The sequence below is a fragment of the Parasteatoda tepidariorum genome, chromosome 10 (assembly GCF_982258835.1).
Source record: "Parasteatoda tepidariorum strain Cologne lab strain chromosome 10, Ptep-v5.0, whole genome shotgun sequence".
In the NCBI taxonomy this organism is placed as follows: Eukaryota; Metazoa; Arthropoda; class Arachnida; order Araneae; family Theridiidae; genus Parasteatoda; species Parasteatoda tepidariorum.
Genome location: NC_141764.1, coordinates 19,472,904 through 19,496,195, shown reverse-complemented (window position 1 = coordinate 19,496,195; position 23,292 = coordinate 19,472,904). Strand labels below are relative to the sequence as shown.

The window sequence follows — 23,292 nt, the reverse complement described above, 5'->3', positions numbered from 1 at the left end:
AAGGGTTATTTTTCTTGTCAAATTTATTACATCTTCAATTCACAATTTCAAAAAATTTAGTGATATAATTTTATGACTTAGTAATTTGATTTGACTAAAACAGGAGTGCCTTATCTTTTTGCTGGGGTAGCTTTTTAATCATTTTTTCATGATGTTAGAGTTATCAGAGTTTTAGAGTTATCAGAGAAATTCAACGTCTTATGTATAAAGCCTTTATTTTTTGAAACTGCAGTGACAATTGATGACAATTTTATTGTCATAGAAGACGAAATTGATTCACTGTGCATATATTAGGGATTAATCTCCTTAAATTTAAAGGAAAGTATGTAAGTCCCATACATATGGGGGAGAGGGGGGGTAGAGTGGATAATTTGATTAACTTTATTTATAAGTTAAATTTCTTCTGTGAGATATCGTAGATTGGTAACATTTATGTACACTTTTATGTTCAGTTGCATGATCACTCTGTGCATATTTTAATGGAAATAATAATAAAAGTATTAAAAGATGGTGTTTAGGGTGCGAAGTAACTTTCAAGTTATCTTTTTGCACTTTAAAAAAATATTTTATTTTCAAAATTTTCACAAAAGCTCATATTTTATAATTTTTAATTAGTGGTCGCAAAAGCTATATTTCCTTTGTAGTTAACTTCAACTACTTTCTTTTTTTTTAATGTAGCGACTACAAAGTACTTTTAAAATGTAGTCATTACTTCGCTACTTTTAGACGACAAATTTAACAGAACTTAATTTGAATTATGAATTTGTTATTTTAGCTTTTAAACCTTATGCTTTCTTTGACAGTGATTTAAGAAATGCTAGGGAATTATCAAATATTTTTGATTTGAGTGATCAATGTTTTTTCATGTCCTACAAGAAACAAAGTACAGTGCGAAAAACAAAAAAACGGACCACCCTGAATAACTTTGGATCTAAGATCGGATCTTCACGTTCTAGGACTCAATCTTAAGGGTTTGAGGGCGTAACCGCAAATATTAATGCATATGTTAATGTAGACGTAATATAATTCATGCAGACGATATTTCAAGTTACAAAATCAGGACCAAAGCGTACTTTATAGCTCGACTTTTCGTACTTTATATACGAAAGCGAATTAAAAAAATCACTTATGTTCAAAATTCTATTTCTCAGGAACAATTCGACCGATTTCACACCGAGTGAAGTAGATCTTATTAACTCTCGGCCACAGAGGTATTCTCATAGCGTATATTGACGGGCCTGCAAAGGAATTACGCAAATCAAATTCAATTTTTTTTTCTTGCTTTCGAGCTTTTTTTAAATTTTTTTATTTAACTAACGTTGAAAGTAGTTGACGGGAATCACTGCAAATTGTTTTTTTGCATCGCACTACTCACTACACTACTTCTTTTAAAAAGTAGAGCACTGTATTCGTTTCGCAACTTGTAGCATGCCACTTTCGATCACTGCTCATACTTTGCTCTTTTACTAATTTTCTGCTCTGTCCAGGGCAATCATTCAGCACTAGTGGGCTACGCCCCCTGCTCTCCAATGCTCTCCAAGCCCCGAAAATTGCTACGCAATCTTATATGGTTTGCTTCGCTCGCTACTAACTTAGTTACATTGCAAATGCACAAAACTCTAAGAATTCAAAACAATCATTCAAATCCATATAACAACTTTAAAAAAAAAATTGCATCTTTTCAGTAAATACTAAGTCATTAAAATAAATTTGAATTCAAATAAATGACATGTAATTCGTTAAACCTACTGGAAATGTGCTATAGTATAAAATTTCTAAAACTGATATCTCTTTAGAAAGGTTAAAATTTTGGCTATAATTAATCGTCAAATAAATTCGTAATATATAAATTCGTGAAAAAAAGCGCTTTCGACAAAATACTAAAATAGAGATCTATCGACAAAGACTACTCACTTCTACCTAGCTTAATAGTATGAGATTGCCGCAGCTGATAGGGTGAATTTCGGAAGAGATCAAATTTGGTGAGAATGCTCTCTCGAGTTATTTCAGTTTCCGTTTTTAAAAGCGCTATATGTTGAGCCACCTCAGCTAGATTTGGCATGTGACATTTTTAGCGGCAATCATTGGTCGATTTTCTACCGTTGCCATTCGGGGAGTTGTAATGAGGCTTTTTTGTCACCGTGTAAGAGAAATATATAGATAGATTGGGCATAAATGAAAATATATTGCATTGTCTTTGAGTACATTGACGGACCGGGGTCAGCAAGGGACTTACACCAAACAGATTTGAATTTTTTTTTTGCGTTTGAGTTTTGTTTCTTTATTTAACTAACGTTTAAAGTAGTTGCCAAGTAACGCTACAAACTACTGTTTTCTTCCCTCGCACTACTCACTACACTACTTCTTTTAAAAAAGTAGTGCACAACAGTAGTTTTGCTGCTTGCAGCACGCTACTTCCGACCACTGTTTTTACTTTGCTCTTTTATTAACTTTTGCTCTTATAGTATAATTATTCAACATTAGCGGCAAAAACAAAAAGATGTCCTCGTGGTTCTAGAGTAAGCACATAGAGGTGAGGTTAGTGTTTAGTGTAGACATGCCATTGGAAGAAATAAAAATTTACTAGTGGGCTGCTCCCCCTGCTCGCTAACGCTCGCCAACCCCCGAAAATAATCTTATAAGCTCGCTTCGCTCGCTACTAACTTAGGTACGTTGCAAATGCGCAAAATTCTAAGAATTCAAAACAATCATTCAAATCCATATAACAGCGTTTTGCAAATACTAAGTCATTAAAATAAATTTGAATTCAAGTAAATGACATGTAATTCGTTAAACCTATTAGAAATGTGCTATAGTATAAAATCTTAAGATAAAATTTCTAAAACTGATATCTCTTCAAAAAGGTTAAAATTTTGGCTATAATTAAGTCTATTAAAAATTGAAATAAGTGAATTGCAATGGAAAAACCTGCATAAACAAATAAATTCTAGTAAAGCAAATAAATTCGTGATATAAATCAAAAATCGTCAAATAAATTCGTAATATAAAAATTCGTGAAAAAAGCGCTTTCGACAAAATACTAAAATAGAGATCCATCGAAAAATACTACTCACTTCTGCCTAGCTTATGCTCTCTCTGGTTATTTCCGTTTCCGTTTTTAAAAGCGCTATATGTTGAGCCATCGCAGCTAGATTTGGCATGTGATATTTTTAGCGGCAATCATTGATCGATTTTCTAGCGTTGCCATTCGGGGAGTTGTAATGAGCCTTTTTTTGTCACCGTGTAAGAGAAATATATATATAGATGACATGTAACACATTTGATTTTATTTATTTTCTTAATTAGAATGATATACATTTACAAATAGTGGTTTCAATCTCATGTTGAAAAATTAGTATGCAGTCTTAATATTAACTCGCCTATGAAAGGGTTTAAAAAAAACTTAAAGGAGTTGTTTTTATCAAGTTTGTTAAAAAATATAACTCAATATAGATGAATTAATGGAAAAAACAATTTTTATACAGTTATTTACTTATTGCCTTACATTAATCTAAAAGAGCAAACTTTTGAAAAGTCTTCTCTTTTGTGATTTGTTTTCATTGCTGCATGGAGGGATATATCACTCAAGCATTCAAACCGTTTCATTATCAATTTAAAACCAAGATTATTGAAATTGATTCAACTCAAAATTTGTTTCGGTGCTTTCAAATAAGTAAAATTGAATGATAGTTTTCAAACGCATTGTTTTGCTTTCAGACTGTCTTCCTCAGTATAGTGAAATGCTGTATTACAAACTAGTACTTTAATAAAAATATGCCATTATTTATTTTCCTATGAGATTTAGATTAAAATTAATTGCATTTTGGTTTTAGATATACGTTGCAAAGTTATATTAAGTCACTACTTACTAAGTGATCATCAAGATAATCCGCCGTTAAGCGTGACTGGTACAACATTTTCGTAATATATATATATATATATATATATATATATATATATATATATATATATATATATATATATATATATATATATATATATCTGTTACGCTTTGAAAGCCTAAACATTGTAAGTTCGTAGTGTGGCCGGTGCTTCTTGAAAAAGATACAGGAAAATGCAGGAATCCTAATATAATTTTATTAAAGTAAGGGCCAGAGCCCCAGAATGACAACTTTACATGCTGGTGGATAGGTATAGAATAGCACACTTGACCTTGGAAAGAGGGTTTTTATATCTTTCTGGACAATATATTTAAATGTTAATAGGTCTCAGTAGCGTGGGACTGATCAATTTCCCAAGCTACTAAAGCCACATCATCACATTTTTTGAGATATATATATCAGAGTTGGCCGTTGATTACAGTAATCGATTACAACTGTAATTGATTACAGATAATTACAGCTATGTAATCAATTACTTGTAATCACGATTACAAGTAATCAATTACTTGTAATCGTGATTACAACTTTCCAAAAATTTTGATTACAGCTGTAATCATGATTACAATTTTGATTACAGTAATCAATTACTTGTAATCACGATTACAAGTAATCAATTACTTGTAATCGTGATTACAACTTTCCAAAAATTTTGATTACAGCTGTAATCATGATTACAATTTTGATTACAGTAATCAATTACTTGTAATCATGATTACAAGTAATTGCGATTACAAGTAATCACAATAAAAACGATTACAAGTAATTATGATTACAAGTAATCAAAATATATGATTACATGTAATCATGATTACATGTAATTTGATTACATGTAATTGTGATTACTTGTAATCAAACTATACGATTACAAGTTATTACGATTGTATACTATAGTCAAATTTTTTATGTAAGTATTCATGTGCTTACATATTTTTATGTACATAGAATGTACGCACGCATGAACGTACAATTTGCGATTCCTATACATACAATGCATGCACAAACGTTGCTTGTACGTACAATATTCATAATTATATTGTAATATACTTAATGCAATGCGTATATGCTTAGTACATATAATTATGCATTTATGATACATGTACGCATGTATGTTAGTTTGTACAAAAAGGCAATGCTTTGTATCTTTGTATACATAGACAATGTATGTATGAACGTATATGAAAATAATGTTTATGCGTTTGCATGCTTTTATGTACTTAAGTTCATATATTGTATGAATTTACGATAATAGCACGTATATACAATGTACGTTTGTATATAAAATTGTACGTATTTGCGTACAATATGTAAAAATGTTATTTAAAGGTACAATATATGCACATAGTTGCGTAAATAAAATGCGTACATGTATACATGCATATTTATATGTACATCGATATATGTGCACGCAAAGTATGTACTTATGTACCACTTACGTATGTACTTGTATAACTACATACTTTGGTAATACTTATGCGCATGTAATGCATGGATGTACAAAAAAATAGTTATATGCACAATGCATGCATGTGCATACAACGTATACATGTACATAATTACAAGTAATGTACAAATACGTGCGTACATTTAAATATATGTAATTACAATATACACATACATTGTGCATACATTTAAAAAATTTATATGAGTAAAGTTATTAAAATTTGTTTTAAAATTATTCTAAGGTATATGAAACTCGACCTCATATTTTTTAGAAAGCAAACGATAATTTTATTTGGAATTTCTAAATATTAATTCCACACATAAAATTTACCGCTTTTCTTACCATTTAAAAAATTTCTATGAATCATGCATTATGTTATAAAAAAAATAAATCTGTATTGTCAAACATTTCATGAAAATACCTGAAAATAATTTTTTATTCAGAGAATTTCAAAATGATATAGAACAATTAAAGCTGAAAACTAAATTTAAATATCGTTTGATTTTGTCATTTAACTTGCTTGAGTCATTAAAAGTTAACTTACATGCATTTTATTTATTGCATTGTACACATATTTAGACATAAATGTAATGTGCATATGTATACGTGTAATGTATGTACGCATGTACAATGTATGTACATACATTCATGTATTGTACGTGCATATATAGTACATATGGATATGCATACATGGAACATAGGTGTATTGTACATGTGTGGATACATTCATTGTACATATATACATTACACCATATGCATAGATAGGGATAGCATGCATGTACACATGTAAAATTTGTACGAAAGAATTATGCCCAATATATTTATGCACATACGTACTGTATATGTACACACATATGTACATTATATGAACATTATATGTTCATTTCATCATATGTACATTATATGAATATACATCTGTACGCTATATGTATATACATCAGTACGCTATATGTATATACATCTGTACAATATATGCATCTCAAATGTGTGTATGTACGTACGTTATGCATGTCGAATTCATGTATGAATATATGTGAAATATAAATACGCCCAATGTACGTACAATAGTTCACAAATGTATTATGCACATTTGGATACTTACATTTAACATGAACATATTATGTAAATGTACATAAATACACTGGACATGCATATCATGTACATGTATACATACATATATTGTACATCCTACAGATATACCTATATTGTACATGCATACATATATTGTACTGTTCATAAATAAATTGCACATGCATGCATGGGACATACATTGTACAGACAATGTATGTATGTTCGTACAAACACAAGTACTTGTATATACATGCGTACATGAACATAGATATACATTTTATATACACAAATATTTGCATAAAATGCATATATTCATTGTGTATAAATGTACATGCCTACATTGTTTGCACATACATACGTAATTATTATCTATATACATACGTACATATATTTTATACCTACAATATAAGTGTATGTACATGTGTGTGATACTAAAATGTCTGAACATATGCACTTGATAAAATCATATGTACATACATTTCAGTTACATTCATTTGTACGTATACAAATACGTACAAAATGCAGTACATTTTAATACGTGCAAAATGTGTCATTATAAAATACATTCTACTATCTACTGTAAAATATAATCATTTATAAGAATACAATAGTCTTGTAATCGTGTAATTAGATTACATGTAATCATAATTACATGTAATCAAATTACATGTAATCATATATTTTGATTACTTGTAATCATAATTACTTGTAATCGTTTTTGTTGTGATTACTTGTAATCGCAATTACTTGGAATCATGATTACAAGTAATTGATTACTGTAATCAAAATTGTAATCATGATTACAGCTGTAATCAAAATTTTTTGAAAATTGTAATCATGATTACAAGTAATTGATTACTGTAATCGACTATGTAATCATGATTACAGCTGTAATCAAACTTTGTAATCACGATTACAAGTAATTGATTACTGTAATCAATATTGTAATCATGATTACAGCTGTAATCAAAATTTTTGAAAATTGTAATCATGATTACAAGTAATTGATTACTGTAATCAAAAAATGTAATCGATTACATTTTCGGCCAACTCTGATATATATATATATATATATATATATATATATATATATATATATATATATATATATATATATATATATATATATATATATATATATATATATATATATATATATATATATATATATATATATATATATATATATATATATATATATATATATATGGAAAAACTAAACCTTGTAACTCTAGATAACTCGCTTATAAAGGGTCTTGGTTTAATAAGAACACGGATAGGGGGCAATATTTTTGTGATTTGCCTAATTTCATTTCGCCAGCTTATTTAATTTGTTTTTAGAAAAATATCTATTTGATGTTTTCCGGATGGACCTTTTTTTATGTCGACGATGTTTTTCGTTCTATGAATCTCATCCGAAGAATAATAACATAGCAAAAAGACAAGATAGTTCAAAGCAAATTATTAGAGTTGTGGTGGCTTAGGGGATAGAGCGCTCGCCTCCCAATAACGCTCGAATCTGGTAAATATGATAAATTAAGTTTGGTTAGGAGAACCTTTTAAAGCTTGAAACCCCTACTGTTAATTTATTTTTTTGCGTATTTCGCTATATCTCGAGAACTTCTTCGGCGAATTTAAAAATTTTTCGCATGCAATTGTAAAATTTCTATACCTAAAGAAAAATCAAAGCAAAAAATAAAATTTAGTGCATACTTACTATTTTTTATTGTAAGGTATGTAATTTTTCTGTTGTTCAAAACCTATTGTAAAATAAATTAATTAAATAGCATCTGCGTTAATGATAATTTGGCGATTTTTTTGACATCTCCCGAAATAAAGTAGTATTTACATTTTTCTCGTATGATGCATGTGTACAGAAAAAAATCTAGAAAAATAAGGAAAAAAAAGCATTGAAATAAAAATATTGATCAACACTATAAAAGCTACGAAGTTATAAGAATTTTATTGCAAAAACTGTTGGCGGTATTGAAATAAAGTCTCAATCATATTATTTTCTTCTCCATTAAGAGTGAGTCCACTTTTAAAGTCTCCCAAGGTTAAATATTGCTTTAGACGCTTGGGAATGTCCAACCTTTCGATTCCGTTGGGCAGCTGAAAGCACTCCTTCAAACTGCGCCTAATGGTACACCTGGCGAGATGCTGTAATGATCTTGGCCCATCCTCTTGGCTGTCTGGACCTCTCACCAATACGTAGTACCATTCCCAGGCTTTAGTTGTTTTCATCAGGGTGTCTAAATCCATCCAAGCGAAGCTTTTCTCGAAGTCATCGAAGGTCAGAAAGGGATCCGGAATGGAACTCCATAGAATAAGAAGAATAATTGCGTAATCAAAAGAGGGGTGCTTCTTTCCGTAGAAGAAGCCCATGTAGAGACACAGTACTTGGTATGCTCTCAACTGGACCGGGATATTGTCATCTTCTTCTGCTAGTTCATTCAGTTGTTGCCGTACAATTTTCTGACTCAATTCATAATCAAAGCTGAAAAGAAAAAAATGAGTTATAATAACTAAATCAATAACAATAATGTCTAAGAATCAACATAATAAAAAGAGAATCCTTTTAACGCTATGACATTCATATATGCAGTAAGATTACTTTCTTCTGTGCATTGCAAAATTAGTTTTCCAGTGTTATCAGATACGGGAAAGGTGCTTTGGGTCAAAATATTCTTTCACAATCATCCACCCATAAGAGTGGTTAAAAAAATAGCGATATTTTTTTTAATAACGAAAGATAGATGAAAGGAAATTTTGTGTTTATTTGTATTGTATTTGGATTTTCATTGTTGTCATTTTATCTTATAACTATGAGAATAGCATTTTCTGAATCGTCATCTGATTTAATACTGAAAATCAGATGAAATCGTCTGATTTAATACTGAAAATCAGATGAAATCGTCTGATTTAATACAGAAATCAGACGATCGTCTGATTTCAGTAATCATCTTTCAGTATAAAATTTTCTGATTTATTACTGAAAGATGATTTCTGGGACAGGTTTTAACCCAATATTGACTGCGAGAAACAAGCACAGATTCTGTTGAGATGAATACTAATAATTTATGAAGAATCTAATGAGGGAAAAAAAAACCCAGGAACATTAGTAATAAGGTCGGTGGGAAAAAAAGGAAATTGGAAAAGAAAATTTTAAATGGTCCCTTACAAGCTACGTCACGGGTGGTTTAACCAATTTGGCTCTATCCGAAAATGGTTTCAGCATGATAATATACCCAAACCTTATCACCCTGAATAACGTTTGTTCTAATGATCGAATTTTCACGAACTAAGTGACAATCGTAATGGTTCCTAGGGGTGACCTCAACTATGCCTATTAATTAGCTCCAACTATTAATTAAATTATGAAATCAGACACATAAACCTACTTTCTCTGAATAAACATAATTTTTTTTTACATATTTGGAATCCTGATCCTTGAAATAATGGGGGGGGGGTAGACAAAATTTCGAAAAAATTGGGTCTCAATAAAGTTTTATATAAATGACAAAAATTTAAAAAAATGCCAAATTTCCTCGCCATAAAAAGTGAAACAATTGAAATCAATAGAAACTAAATGAATGACAAGACTGCAAGATACGAGTGTCTCTATTGCTAAGTAACCAAGAGGAGAATTTTTGGATCAGCTTTCTGGTCAAAGAAGGCAGTTTTCTTTCTAATCCCTTTAAAATAAAATTTGAATCGGTTACTAAATTGTCAATCATTGTCAAAATGGGTGTTGTTTTGGACTTGATGGCGTGGGCACCTTATTTGGACTTTTCACACTTTTCAACTGTGTTCAGGAGTAGTAGTAAATAGTGCGCATGCGTCGTCTTTGCATGTGTTGCTATAGCGACCGCTGTTTGATCTTTTGAAAATTATTTTTTTTTCACTTTAAATTTTGAACAACTTCTATCAACGTAAAAACCATAATTACAAAAATAGAATTCCACATGTCATAAAAAATCAAGCTAACATAAGCATTAATAAAAAATCGTCAGAGCAAAATCAAATAAAAAAGCAGACGATAATTTTGGAATTTCTTGGAGTTGATTGTTTTCCCCACTAAGTTTTTATTTTGTGACGTTTTAAGAAACGTATATTAAACTGGAATTAAAAACCGAAGAACAACGATTAGAGGACAAATCAATTGATGCAGTTTCTGTTTCCACTGACTAGATGTTTTTTTTCCGTTTATGTAAGTCTATTAAGGAAGAAAAAAAAATATTTGACCAATGAGTAACCAGTGATTGCAATGATACAATCACAATTTTCCTCCTTTCGTAATTAATTATGATTTTCCAAGATTTTAGAACCTGAAAGTTGAATTGATTATCTGACATTTTTTAAAGCTGTTTTAACGTTATTTGTATGAAAATTTTGTTCTAAAACCAAGCTTACATAAGTTATTATAAATTTATGAAGAGTTGTAGGGATAATTGATTTCACACCTCAGTTCGACTCTTTTAGGTAAGGGAAGGAAGAAAAAAAAAATCCTGCAAAAAATTTTGTGGGCCTAATAAAGATAGCGATTCTGATGTACAATCAGAAGGTTTTATAAAATTCACGGTATTTCTTTTCAATGAAATTGGAAAAACTTAGTAAATGCTAAGTGGTATTTTAAAATCATTTTGATATAATATATATAGGGGGGGTATGTAGAGAATAAACTAACTCGTAAATTGTGCTAAATTATTTTTTAAAGATTCACTGAAGTATCCTTAGAGATTCGCTGTTTGTAAAAATTTTTTCAAATATTTAGAAAGATTCTTTAATTTTGTTGATGTATGTTAACTGTGAAAAATATAAAAAAATGTCAATATTTTGATTCAAACAAAAACATATTGCAGTTTGAATAGCATATTGAGTTTAAATAGCATGGTTACAGAATTTTAAAAAAATGTTAAAATATTATAATTCATAATAATTTTGTTTTCGGCTGCTTACTAGGGCCATGGTTTTTGCTTTATATGACTACTTTGGTTTAATGAAACAATTATTAATGATCATTAATATTCTTGTTTCCTTATTACGAAATATTAGACCAATGTATATACACTTATAATTTCTTTAAAACGTGCGTTAAAACTATTCTTATAGGTTATTTAATTAGAAAAAATCATAATGGTAGAAAAAGAACAATTTTTGAGATGATAATTCCAAAAATAGCACAAGTTTGGAATCCATTTACAATATTTCCTTTTAGTAACTGTTTAACAAAACAAAGCAAATCGAGCGTTTTCCTGATATAGCAATATTTTTTTCAATTGTGCTTAAGTTGAGAAATAATAATAACAACTTTTTAAAAGAAAAGGGCAACTTTCCTAAAGTTAGTAAGCAGGAATATCCGGGAATAGCAGGAAATTTTATATCCATAGTTTTTTTGTTCATTTAAAAAACAAAGCAAGGTATATTTTTTTGGCTGTGCACACATACGCTATAACTTTTCATTATTCAAATAAATAAGAAACATTTTTCGAAAACAATAGTATGCTTAGTAAATAGTCAGCTGTTTTGCATCGACTAATTTTGTGTGATCAACAGAATATTTTTAAATTCGTATTCAGATTTAATTCTCAGCTAGCTGGCAAGAATTCTAAGTTTTCTTTCAATAAAAACTTAATAATAATTTAAAAAGGAATTTTATTTCAAAGAAAAACATAAATTAAAGTACTAAAACAATTGATTAGTATATTAATGGAAAAATAATGTACTTGGTAGGGTAAAGAATAAGATTTTGAGAAATATTAAAAAAATGTAATTAAATAGTTGGAAAATTAATTTTACGAAACAGGCGCAGACAGGTAATTAACAAATTCATTTTAAGATTAAGACGATATAAAAGATGTTGAGAGATTTTAAGATGCTTGAAAAAGTTGACCACGTATTCGTATTAATGATTTTAAAATATATATTGAAGAAATTGATAAATATATTATTCCAAATCTATGCTTACGTTTGTATATTATTGAAATTGTATCAATTATTGATGGAAGAAATTAACTAATAAAATTTTAAAAAAGTTGAAGTATAATCACATTTTATCAAAAACATGCTGTTATAAATTCAACAATCGTTAATGTAATGTTCTTATTCAATAAATGTTTTTATTCAAGTCTTTTTATTAAATTATGAATAAATTTTTAGTAGACTAAAAAAGAAAAATCGTATTTTATAATTTAAAAAAGAGATTAGTAATCGGTTTTGAAGGAAATATGAATGAAATTTCGCTCTACGAGAGCGTAAGTCTAATTCCTCGTAACTTAACCACTTGTAAAGATTAATCGCCCCCTTTAAATATTTCTTCATTGTCACCAAATTATTTTTTTTAAATAATTAATTTTAATATTTCTCCTCTTCTACCAAATAAAAACTGTTGAAACTTTAGATTTTGCAATAGAAAAATACGTAGATTAATATGTTATAAAAAAAATTATACCTCGTAATTCAAAGTGTTTTCATCCACAATTAAATTAAATAATAAAAAATAATTATTGGAAATATTTTAACATGAAATTATCTTTGGGTAAGTGGGTTTTATAAGTGAGGGCAATTTGTTTTGAATTGCTCAATAAGTTTTAAAAATGTGACTAAAAATGCAAAAAGTGAAATTAACGTTAAGGTGTCCAAACTTTGGATCGTTCTCCTGACGCAACTACGGGGACCATATTTCACAGATAGCTGTTACCCTCTATATTTTGAAGGTTAAGAATCCAAATATATTAAAAAAAATGTTTTTTTTTTCAGAAAAAAAAACATTTTTGTGTCCGATTTCGTAACTTAATTAATAGTTAGCACTAAATAATTTACATATCTGAGGTCACCTCCAGGAACTATTAAGATTGACACTCAGTACGTGAAAATCCAATCATTAGAACTACAGCTTATCTGTCTTTGTTGCAAGTATCCAATTGCCTAGCGAAGCTGGACAGCATTCCCATTTCAGCTTAATTTTCAAATAAAAGTTTTTATATTATTTTAATCCTGTCTTTGCTTTTACTTACATCAATTGTGATTGATCAGATTTTAAAGATCTGTCTATTCTTTCTCCTTCAGAATCCTAATAAACGTAGTACTTTTATCACACTTTTGCGAGAATTATAAAAATATATAATATGTATCATAAAAAAAAGAAATAAATATTTTTGCTGAATTCTAATTCAGAACAAAGCAAATAAGACATTGAAAATAATTCTTTGAGTTGGGAAGTAAAATGCGACATAATACGCTGTTTTATCACTAGTCAAGGAAGTAGAATAATAAACGTTCAGACTAGTTTGATTTCCTGATGCGATTTGAAGGTGATTTCAATGATCACCTTTTAACTCCACTCAACATTCGCTTGCGATCAAACAGAAATTTTTAGCCTCTTCTTCTTCTGCAGTTATTCGTTAGATTAAGATAATCCATTTTGTTTATTCCTCTCTTAAATATTAATTTCTAACCTTTAATGAGCGAAATTTTTTTTTGACATCAGTTTTGGAATGAATTATAAATTCGGCCACTGCAAAAATTACGAACAGCTTTTACAGAACACTCCAATGTCATTGATAAACGTAACAAATAATAATAGGGAAAGTTCCAATCGAAGCACGTTATAATTTGTAGCAGATCAAAAAGAGATATCAGTACCGTTATTGCAAAAAATTATAATAAGAACATTAGGGCCATTAGTTAAATTACGAAACTACGCTATTTATGAGAATTAAGATTGTGATTGGTGCGAATCCTGACTCTTGTGACAATATGTAATGACGTAAAGGTAAAAGCCAGAAGGGCGGGTAGTAAGGCGAAATAAATAAAAAAAAAGACATTAATTGCACTGTATTCTTTTGTTCACCAAAAAGGGCTATAGACTATTAAAAGTTACAACATAAGTATTTATTTTCATGAAATACATACTGAATAATAGATCATGAAAAAATCTGTTGATTAATTCACAGTGTATCTCTGATGAAACATTCGACTATTCATTTTGTAACTCTCAATATTCCTGATAAAATACAATCGACGCTCTTTAAAACAACCCCATCTACGCAAGGGAAAACGGATGTCATAGCGCGAGGTTCAATTTTAAGAAAATACTAGAGTAATTTAAACGAAAAGGTGCAACTTTAAAACAGTCTTTCAATTTTTGCCCGTTAGTAAAAAAACTCACCCAAGTGGACAAAAAAAAGAGTGAATAGAATTTTCATGCAATAAAAGTATGAGTAATATAAGTATTCCCTTCCATAAGAAATTTCTATAAGTTGTGTAGGTATCTTTTTAACCTATTGAATGCATAGCGGACTTCATGCTGATTTCCATCTGGGGTTGCAATATACATTCTATATAAGATGACGGGTACGGTTAGTCACAAGCTTATTCCCCCAAAAATGAACAAAAGGCATTGTAAGGAGTGTTACAAAGGAATACCTGCTACTAAATGATGGTCAAGATGACCCACCTAACAAGCTCAAAATGTTTTCCCCACAGAGTTACAGAGGATGACTGGTACACTCTAAAAACTGTACCTCTGATTTCAGAGGCACATTTGGATCATTTGTGCCTCTGAATTTTAAGGGCACAACGTACCTTTAAAAATGAAAGGCACAATGTACCTCTGATTTCAGAGGCACATTTGGATCGTTTGTGCCTCTGAATTTTAAGGGCACAACGTACCTTTAAAAATGAAAGGCACAATGTACCTCTGATTTCAGAGGCAAAATCAGACGTATCTCTTAATTTGAAAGGTACATTGTACCTTGGATTTTGCTTTTATGTACCGCTCATTGAAACAAGCATTTAGTGGTACCAAAACCTGATATTTACCAGATTTGAACACATTTTTTTTTAACCTATTTGTAATTTGCCAGCACTTCATATAAAAAGGGACTTTCTGTTTGGTTTACACTATTACCAAGATATTAATTATAATAATTCTTAATGAAAAATATTTTTCAATTCTTTGAATATTGGCCACTTGAAAGTGATCATTTCAAGGGATTCCATCTAAGGCTTTTTCATAGACAATTATAAAATATGTAAATTTATACCATTTCTTTAATTATGTAGCGTTTAATGATACTTCAACAACTACAATGATGCTTTTCTAATCAGATATATGTACAAAAAGATAATATTTATTTCTGTTAAGCCAAGTCAATATAATTCATGGATTTTTTTTCTTTTCCAAAAAGCATCCCCAAAATGGAAATTTATTATAAATTTAGATATTTTTTAAATATTTAGAGATTTCATAAAATAGTTTTATAAGGATCAAAAATTAAACACTAAATATCATGAAATCTAATATCTTTTATTTTCACACATAAAGAACAATTTTACATAATTTAGTAGCAGTTGCAATATGATGTATACAGTTGCACAAATTTGGAAAAACATAGAATATTTTAAAATGATAGATGTAGATTTTGACAACTTGGATATTTTATAACATGAAATATGCTTAAACAAATGACTTAACAAGTGTAAAATAAAAGATTTCTTTCCATTGAAATGAATTTTTTTTAAATCCAGATTTTGGCGAAACATATTAACCCGTTAGACGCCATTATTCCCATTTTGAGAACATTAGCTTTCAATTTTTTTAGAACTAACTGTACTTAATATTATTTAATCGATGATTTTATTTGAGCTCAGAATATATGAAAAGCCTTCTGCAATTTTTTTGGAAAGCTTGTTTCAGAATTTTTTTTTTATATTGTGTTTTAAAAAACGTGAAATTCTGCATTTTTGCCCCAATCATTAAACATGCATTTGTTTTATAAATATTATTAAAATAAAAATTACTTTCGTGCTTAAACTTGATTACAACAATCGGATATAATTCTCTTTTCTATAATCCGAATTTCGATGTCTACAGTATTTCTTAAAACTAGGAGGCTTCGCCCCCTGCTCGCTGGCGCTCACCCACCCCCGGAACTGCTTTCACAGTTCATTTTGGATTGCTTCGCAATCCAATGCTCGCTTTGCTCGCTCATTGGATACGTTCTTAACGTCTAGTTTTTGTATACTTTTTTGAATACTGAAGTTCCGAAAACTTTTCACTGTAGAAAATTCTAAACCTGTACATTTCAATATTAATTTGAAATTGCAAACAGTTCACATATTTTTCTTAATCACACTATTCTAAATTTCAGTTGGTGAGAAAAGTAACTGTTGTAAGTTTTGTTTAAAAGTCTTTCCCACCAGAGGGCTAAAGCCATGTGTTGTAAAACAATATGAAATAGTAGTCTGCCACTGAACGCCGGATGTAAAGCATATCGGCTCTGATGAAGATAATTTTGTAATTTTAATTCTCTGAATGGCGGCACCTTAATAATATGGAATTTATAAAAAAAATGTATATATTTTTGATTGTTGATGAAGCCCATCATTTTGTGTTTTTATCAGTGTTCAGAAGCAGAACAACTATAAGTTTTTTTATTTTATCACAAAAAAATAAAATGCATAAAAAACAAAGAAAATGAGTATAGTCATAGAAAAAGTTAAAATTATAATATAGTATTTGTCAGTTAAAATAAAACTTTTTGTTTAAGTCGTTGCTAACAATTCAAATTTCTCCGAGGCAATTCTAAAGTATAAATTAAGGTAGTATTGTTAAGTTGAAACACAATATTTTTAGTTTCGATGTCAACAATACAATTCAATTTTTCACAAAAACGATTGTTTCCATTATTAAGTTCAATGTCAACAATTCAAATTTTTCTGAGGCAACTCTTAACCTCTAAATATTATTTTTTTTTATGAACACATTTCTAAATGTCAGTATTCAACCACAAAACAACCTCAAATTTAGCATGAAGTTGTAAAATGCAATGAAAGAGAGTCATAGCAATAATGAAAGTAGAAGTAAAGTTAGTACTGTAAAATTAAAACAATATTTTTAATCAATGAGCCAAATTCTTCAAGACGCAGTTGTAGAAGTAGGTTGCTTATTTAAAACTTTTTATAGAATTTCTTTAAGAACACAATTGTTAATTTGGGCATTTGGCGATGCAACACTTTTAGAATTGAAGGATTTGTTACGTCAAGCGCTCAGGTATCATAATTTTGATCTAGTTGCGCTTCTATGTCATTTTGATTTATGTTGCCAAGTTAACTTTCAAAAAATTCTGTGACTGGCAACAGCATTTTTATTTTTTAAGTTGTTTATTTTTATTTGTTTTAGAATTCGTTATTTTTTTAGCGAAATGTTTTTTAACCTAACAGAATTCGTTGCCGACTGTTTTCTCTATGAATGAAGAAAATAAAGTAAATATTTAACTGTTGTGAAAAGAATCTTATTTAGTTGTACAAAGTACTTCAGCCAAAATTTGGGAGCCATGTAAGAGAATTATATATATTAGATCAGAAACACATCATTAAAAGGCAGAATGCTTTGGTGTTTTCAAAACAAAGCAAACGTTGCCACCGGCGGAAAAGAAATACAGCCAAAATTTGGGAGCCACGTAAGAGAATTATATATAATAGATGTCCTATTTCACCACAATAGAAACATTCACGTTCAGATCTAAATTTCTTCACAATACTTGGCGAATTCCATTTCTCATTAAAATGCTCTTTCTGGCGATCGTTATTACACGGAATAGCTTGTGGATCATACTGAAAATTGGCGATGAGATTTTCTTTAAAGTAATAATAATTATCATCATAAATTTCTGACCTTTCAGCAGGAATAAGCTGTAAAGCACACGAAAACCAAAGATCGAAATTCGCACTAAATCTCTTCGCTTTCTGTTCAAAGAGTTCGAAGTACCGTCGAATTCCACACTTCTTGGCATCAATTTTAAACATCTCATTCACTAATTTTTTCTAAAGTAGGAAATCCTTAATAACAATAATATTTGTCACCAATTCTTTCAAAAACTTAATAAAACATTTCTGGAACGAATCCCACCGCTGCCACCAATTAATACATAGCTGTAACGTATCAAGCTATATTGAACAACTGTTCAGTTTTTTTATTAAAACATTTATTTCACACCACAACAAATACAATAACAAATATAAAGTACCCGTAACGGGATAGTTAAATCTTATAAAGGAAACTAGAAAAAGTGCCGTAGCGGGATATATGAAAACTCACCCGTAACGGGATAGATAAAATATCATAAAACAAACTAGATAAACCCGTAACGGGTAATATGAAAACTCAAATTCCACACAAAACTAATTCTAAAAAATCAACAACTTTCTGGTGTTCTAATTTTATCGTCTGCTATTATTATTTATGAATAGTCATAAAATATTTCATTGATGTGCGCATGCGCTTCTTCTCCGTTACATCGTACCGAAGAAAAAAAAGGGAAGCCCATTTGAGAGGCACAGGGAACCGGTAAAATCCTTTCGTACCGCGCATTGACTCGCGTTTGCTTTGGTGCCTTTCATTTCTTGTGGTGCCTCTCATTTTTAAAGGCACATTAGTTATGTGCCTCTAACGAGAGAAAATAAAGGGTACATTTAGCTTGTGCCTTTTATTTAAGAGGTACAGTTTTTAGAGTGTACGGTTCGCCACAAGCTTATTCCCCCAAAAATGAACAAAGAGCATTGTAAGGAGTGTTACAAAGGAGCACCTGCTACTAAATGATGGTCAAGATGACCCACCTAACAGGCTCGAAATGTTTCCCCCACAGAGTTACAAAGGCTATAGGGTTATCCTTTTTAAGGATATGTTCTGAATGCAAAGTCATAAACTTCGTCCGATCTAATATTTTAAAATTAGTTGCATTATTTATATTGTAATTAACTAATTGTAATTATTTAAATTATTTCCGTTGTTTATGACTATGATTTAACTATTACATTCACACCAACAAATTAGTTAACAAAAAATGATTTATTAATCGAAAACAAATTAAAAAGAAAAAAGTGCATTAACATTTAATTAAATTTGTAATTTTACTCCTTTAAATTCGTTAATGCTGAGCAAGACATTTTATAGATGCATTTTCATCATAATGACATGAAATGGTTTTCGCTCCACAAAAACATATTGAATCAGGAATAATTTGTGATTTACATATTGATTCTGACATAGATTTGAATTAAATCATGAATATAAATTTTCAGTATACAAAAAATTAAATTTAACTTTATGATATTAATTTAATTTTAATGATAAAGCACAAGGTATAAAAAAACTAAAACAAAGGAAGGACGTAAAAGAGATTGATTTCTCAAATTTAATGTTATTCTAAAATGACTTTGAATTTTAACAAGTCTTCTGATTTTTCTGCTTTATTCCAAGGTGAAAAATTAATTCAATTTTCATGATAAAGGACAAGGGATGAAAAAAATTAAAACAAATGAAGGAATTAATTTTCATTTTAAAATGACTTTTAATTTTAACAAGTCATCTGATTTAGTCTAAGATAAAAATTAAGTTTACATAAAAGGAAAAATATATATATTTACACAAATTAATATATATGTATATATATCTTCCAACAACATTTACATATGTTTTTTATTTAACGAAGTATAATCTAAACACATCGTTAAATCTAAAATAATAACCTAACATTTATTGTTATTAGAGTATATTGTATGTTATACATGGTTATTATTATTTTTTTTTAACTTAACAATGTAATATTATTTTTCGAAATATAGCTATTCGAAACAAAATTGGATAGCTATATAGCGAAAAAGACTAATGAATATTTTAAAAAAATTTTGAAAAACCTAATGATATTGGGAAATTATGTTATATACTTTTAAAATATTTAAAAAATTTCAAGTATGAATTGAATGAAATATATTTAATGACTTCAAATTATTCTAAAAATATATAGAGAAAACAACTTACAAAAATATCATTAAATAGTATCATCTTAGAAATAAATATCATCTTAGTTAAATGTCCATGAAATAAAAAAACTTTATACATGTGAATGTTGCAGATCTGGACCTAAGAATGTGCTTTATATTGATAATTTCTGTTTTTAAATTGATCTTTTAAAACATATTTTTCAATATTCAGCACTAAAATATGACGAAATTAATTAAAATAATTGAAATATTTTAAAGCTTAAATTTTGTTCTTACTGGAAGAATTGTTTGATTCACATATCATTTATATTTTTGTTTATGAAATAATTTTTTTGAAAAGAGAATAAGAAGAAAAATTATTAAATTGGATTTAATTTTCTTCAGAAAAGATTAAATTTTTGAAATTAATAATACTGTATAAATTTTAAATTAATATACTAAAAAAAAAAAAAAAAAAAAACCACAGCTGTCAACATGGAAAGGAAAAAATTTAGTTGATTACAAGAAATAGAATAAATTCCCGAAATTGTTGCCTAATGTACTAAATATGTTAAACATAGAGAATGTTAGGGATTTTTATAGTCATCAAAATAGTAAAACTGCAGCACTTTTCAGTTATGATTGATATTAAACATACTTGAAATGTAACTATGTATTGTGTTTACTCATAATTTCGTACATAAATAGGCATCTAATTCATCAAAGATAAGTAAAAGATTTTTCTAATAAATTTAAAAAGAGAGCCCTGAATAAAAATAAACTGAACATTTTAGAGCAAGAAAAGTTTTAAACTTATTTTTATAAATGAGATTATTTTCATTATGTATTAGTAATACTTATTTACATATTCAGGAAAGCAAGCAATCATCTATTCAAAAATTATGTTTCATTAGTAATTTTTTTAGGAAACTTACTCAATTTTAAGGAATTTTTTAAAATGTACAAAAACAAGGAACATTTTAATTAAACCAGTACACCAAGAGAAACTGGCAAAACCAAGTAAAGTTAGCAGCTATGTATTCCTGATTAGTGATTAAATTAATTTTCTTATAATAGTTCTCCTTTCAAACAAGTTATTGTTTAGGAATGTTTTAAATTCAGGTAAAAATAAGTAGACATGGATAAGAATGGAAAAATACTTACTCTTGCAAAAACTTCGCTGTATGCAATAAATACAATCCACCCATGCGCCTCTGATATTCATTAAGTCTTCCAAAATCCGTGATTAACTTGAAACTCGTAGGGTTATTCATCAAACAGCAGTGAGATAAATCACCGTCCATAAAAGGTTTATCTTTGAACATCCTTAAAAAATCAACCCTCATTTCATTAGAAAGTTCCAGAAGAGATTTCAATTCCTCGGGATTTTTCAAATTGATAAATACGTTGAACAGGTGACGCATGAATTGTTCTTCGATGGAGCAAAATGGACCAAACGAAATTTTGATTTTCGAGCATGCAGTAATAAAGAATCTGTATTCTTGAGGCGACAAATATTCCATATCTTTTAGTTTATGCTTTTACAAAAATTAATATTAAGCTACGGCACAGCGCTGTAGGTCAGTTATCAGCTTTTCTTTCCAATTTAAAGGAATGATAGAGCATGAAATGCAATACTGTGGTAGCTCAAGTTAGTTCAGGTGCAGAATGTAAAAGAAATGGCACAATTTGGTTTTGACATGAAATGATTGATTTGACTGAATGATTCACCAGGATGTGCAATGCACTAACAATAGTTACATACGGTTACTATTACTGTAAAAGAGTGCAATCCTTTCTATTCATAGAGATCATGTGTTTCTACCCAGTGACCATCCTTCTTTTTGTGACCACCTCTATGCATCTACTTAATGATAAAGAAGTAGATTGAAATGCCGTTGCTGCTGCCCTGTTAGCAATTTTTTTGTTCTAGCACATGTTCTTATTGTTCCCTATCCCTCTCGTTTCCTTTTTTATAGTTTTGTTACGATTCAAAATCTTCATTTACTTTTTGTTATCAAAATTTATAAGAAAATAATAAATAAAACATTATAAGAAAATAAAAGTTTAAAATATATTATGGGAACATATCTAATCAAAAAAATATTCATTTTTCTTTTTGAATCTGTTTTTTAACACTAAAGAAATTAATTCTCTAATTTGCTTCAAGTATGTAATTACTGAGTTAAGTTGAAAGCCTCACATTTTAAGAAGGAAAATGTAAGAGAAGCAGATTCCTTAATAATGATTTTAAAAGGTAATGATTTAATACTATTCGTACTTTGTGACGTCACGCAGAGATGGGGAGGTATCAAGTATGGTAAATCACAATTAGACATTTTCGTGTGAAAGGTGATACCTTAATATTTGTATACTTTGTTTTGCAGTCCTCCGAAAGTAAAATAGGTTTAGGGGATAATTTTTATAATTTATCAGGAAAAATTTTTAAAATTGGGGGAGTGAAGTCTTTTTATGAAGAAGATATTTTTGCAATCATAATTAATATATATTTCATCTTATAAGTAAAAGAAACTCATTTATGACCAATTTTGTTAGATTGAATAGGACGTGAATTAGTTTACATTTTTAACATTTAGATACTTTGTTTTGCAATTTTAATAAAGTAAAATAGGTTTAAGGGATAATTTTGATTAGATTTATTTAGCGGAAAACTTTTATAATTGGGGCAGGGAAGTCTTTTTTAGAAGGAGATATTTTTGAAATCAAACTTATATTTTGAACGTGTAAATAAAAGAAGCACATTTATGATCAGTTTTTAAAACTGAATAGGACCTGAATTTGTTTAGGTGGTAGGTTGAGTTTTAAAACTTTTGGAGTAGAGAGTTTATCATAATTATTATTATTATTTTTTTGAAAACTTTTAAAGAACTTCGAATTTTAATTTTTGTGAGAGTTATTTTTTTGTCAAATTTATTACAGCTTGAATTCATAATGTCAAAAAACTAAGTGACATAACTTCATAACTTAGTGATTTGGTTTTACTAAAATAGAAGTTTTTAAGTTTTTTAGAGGCCTCTCGTAGAAATGTAAAATCATTTAGTCCCTTATATCTTATCTTTTTTGCTGGGGTCCCTGTTTTAATCATTTTTA

General features: G+C 28.9%; 1 protein-coding gene across 1 annotated transcript; it reads right to left on the bottom strand.

Moving 5' to 3' along the window:
- Positions 1-8,358: 8,358 nt before the first annotated feature.
- LOC139424803 (uncharacterized) lies at positions 8,359-21,933 on the bottom strand. Its single transcript, XM_087153282.1, has 2 exons — positions 21,346-21,933; positions 8,359-8,911 (listed from the first exon to the last, which is right to left on the bottom strand). The coding sequence occupies exons 1-2, from the start codon at positions 21,702-21,704 to the stop codon at positions 8,377-8,379; spliced, it is 894 nt and encodes a 297-aa protein (XP_087009408.1). The 5' UTR covers positions 21,705-21,933; the 3' UTR covers positions 8,359-8,376.
- Positions 21,934-23,292: the final 1,359 nt, after the last annotated feature.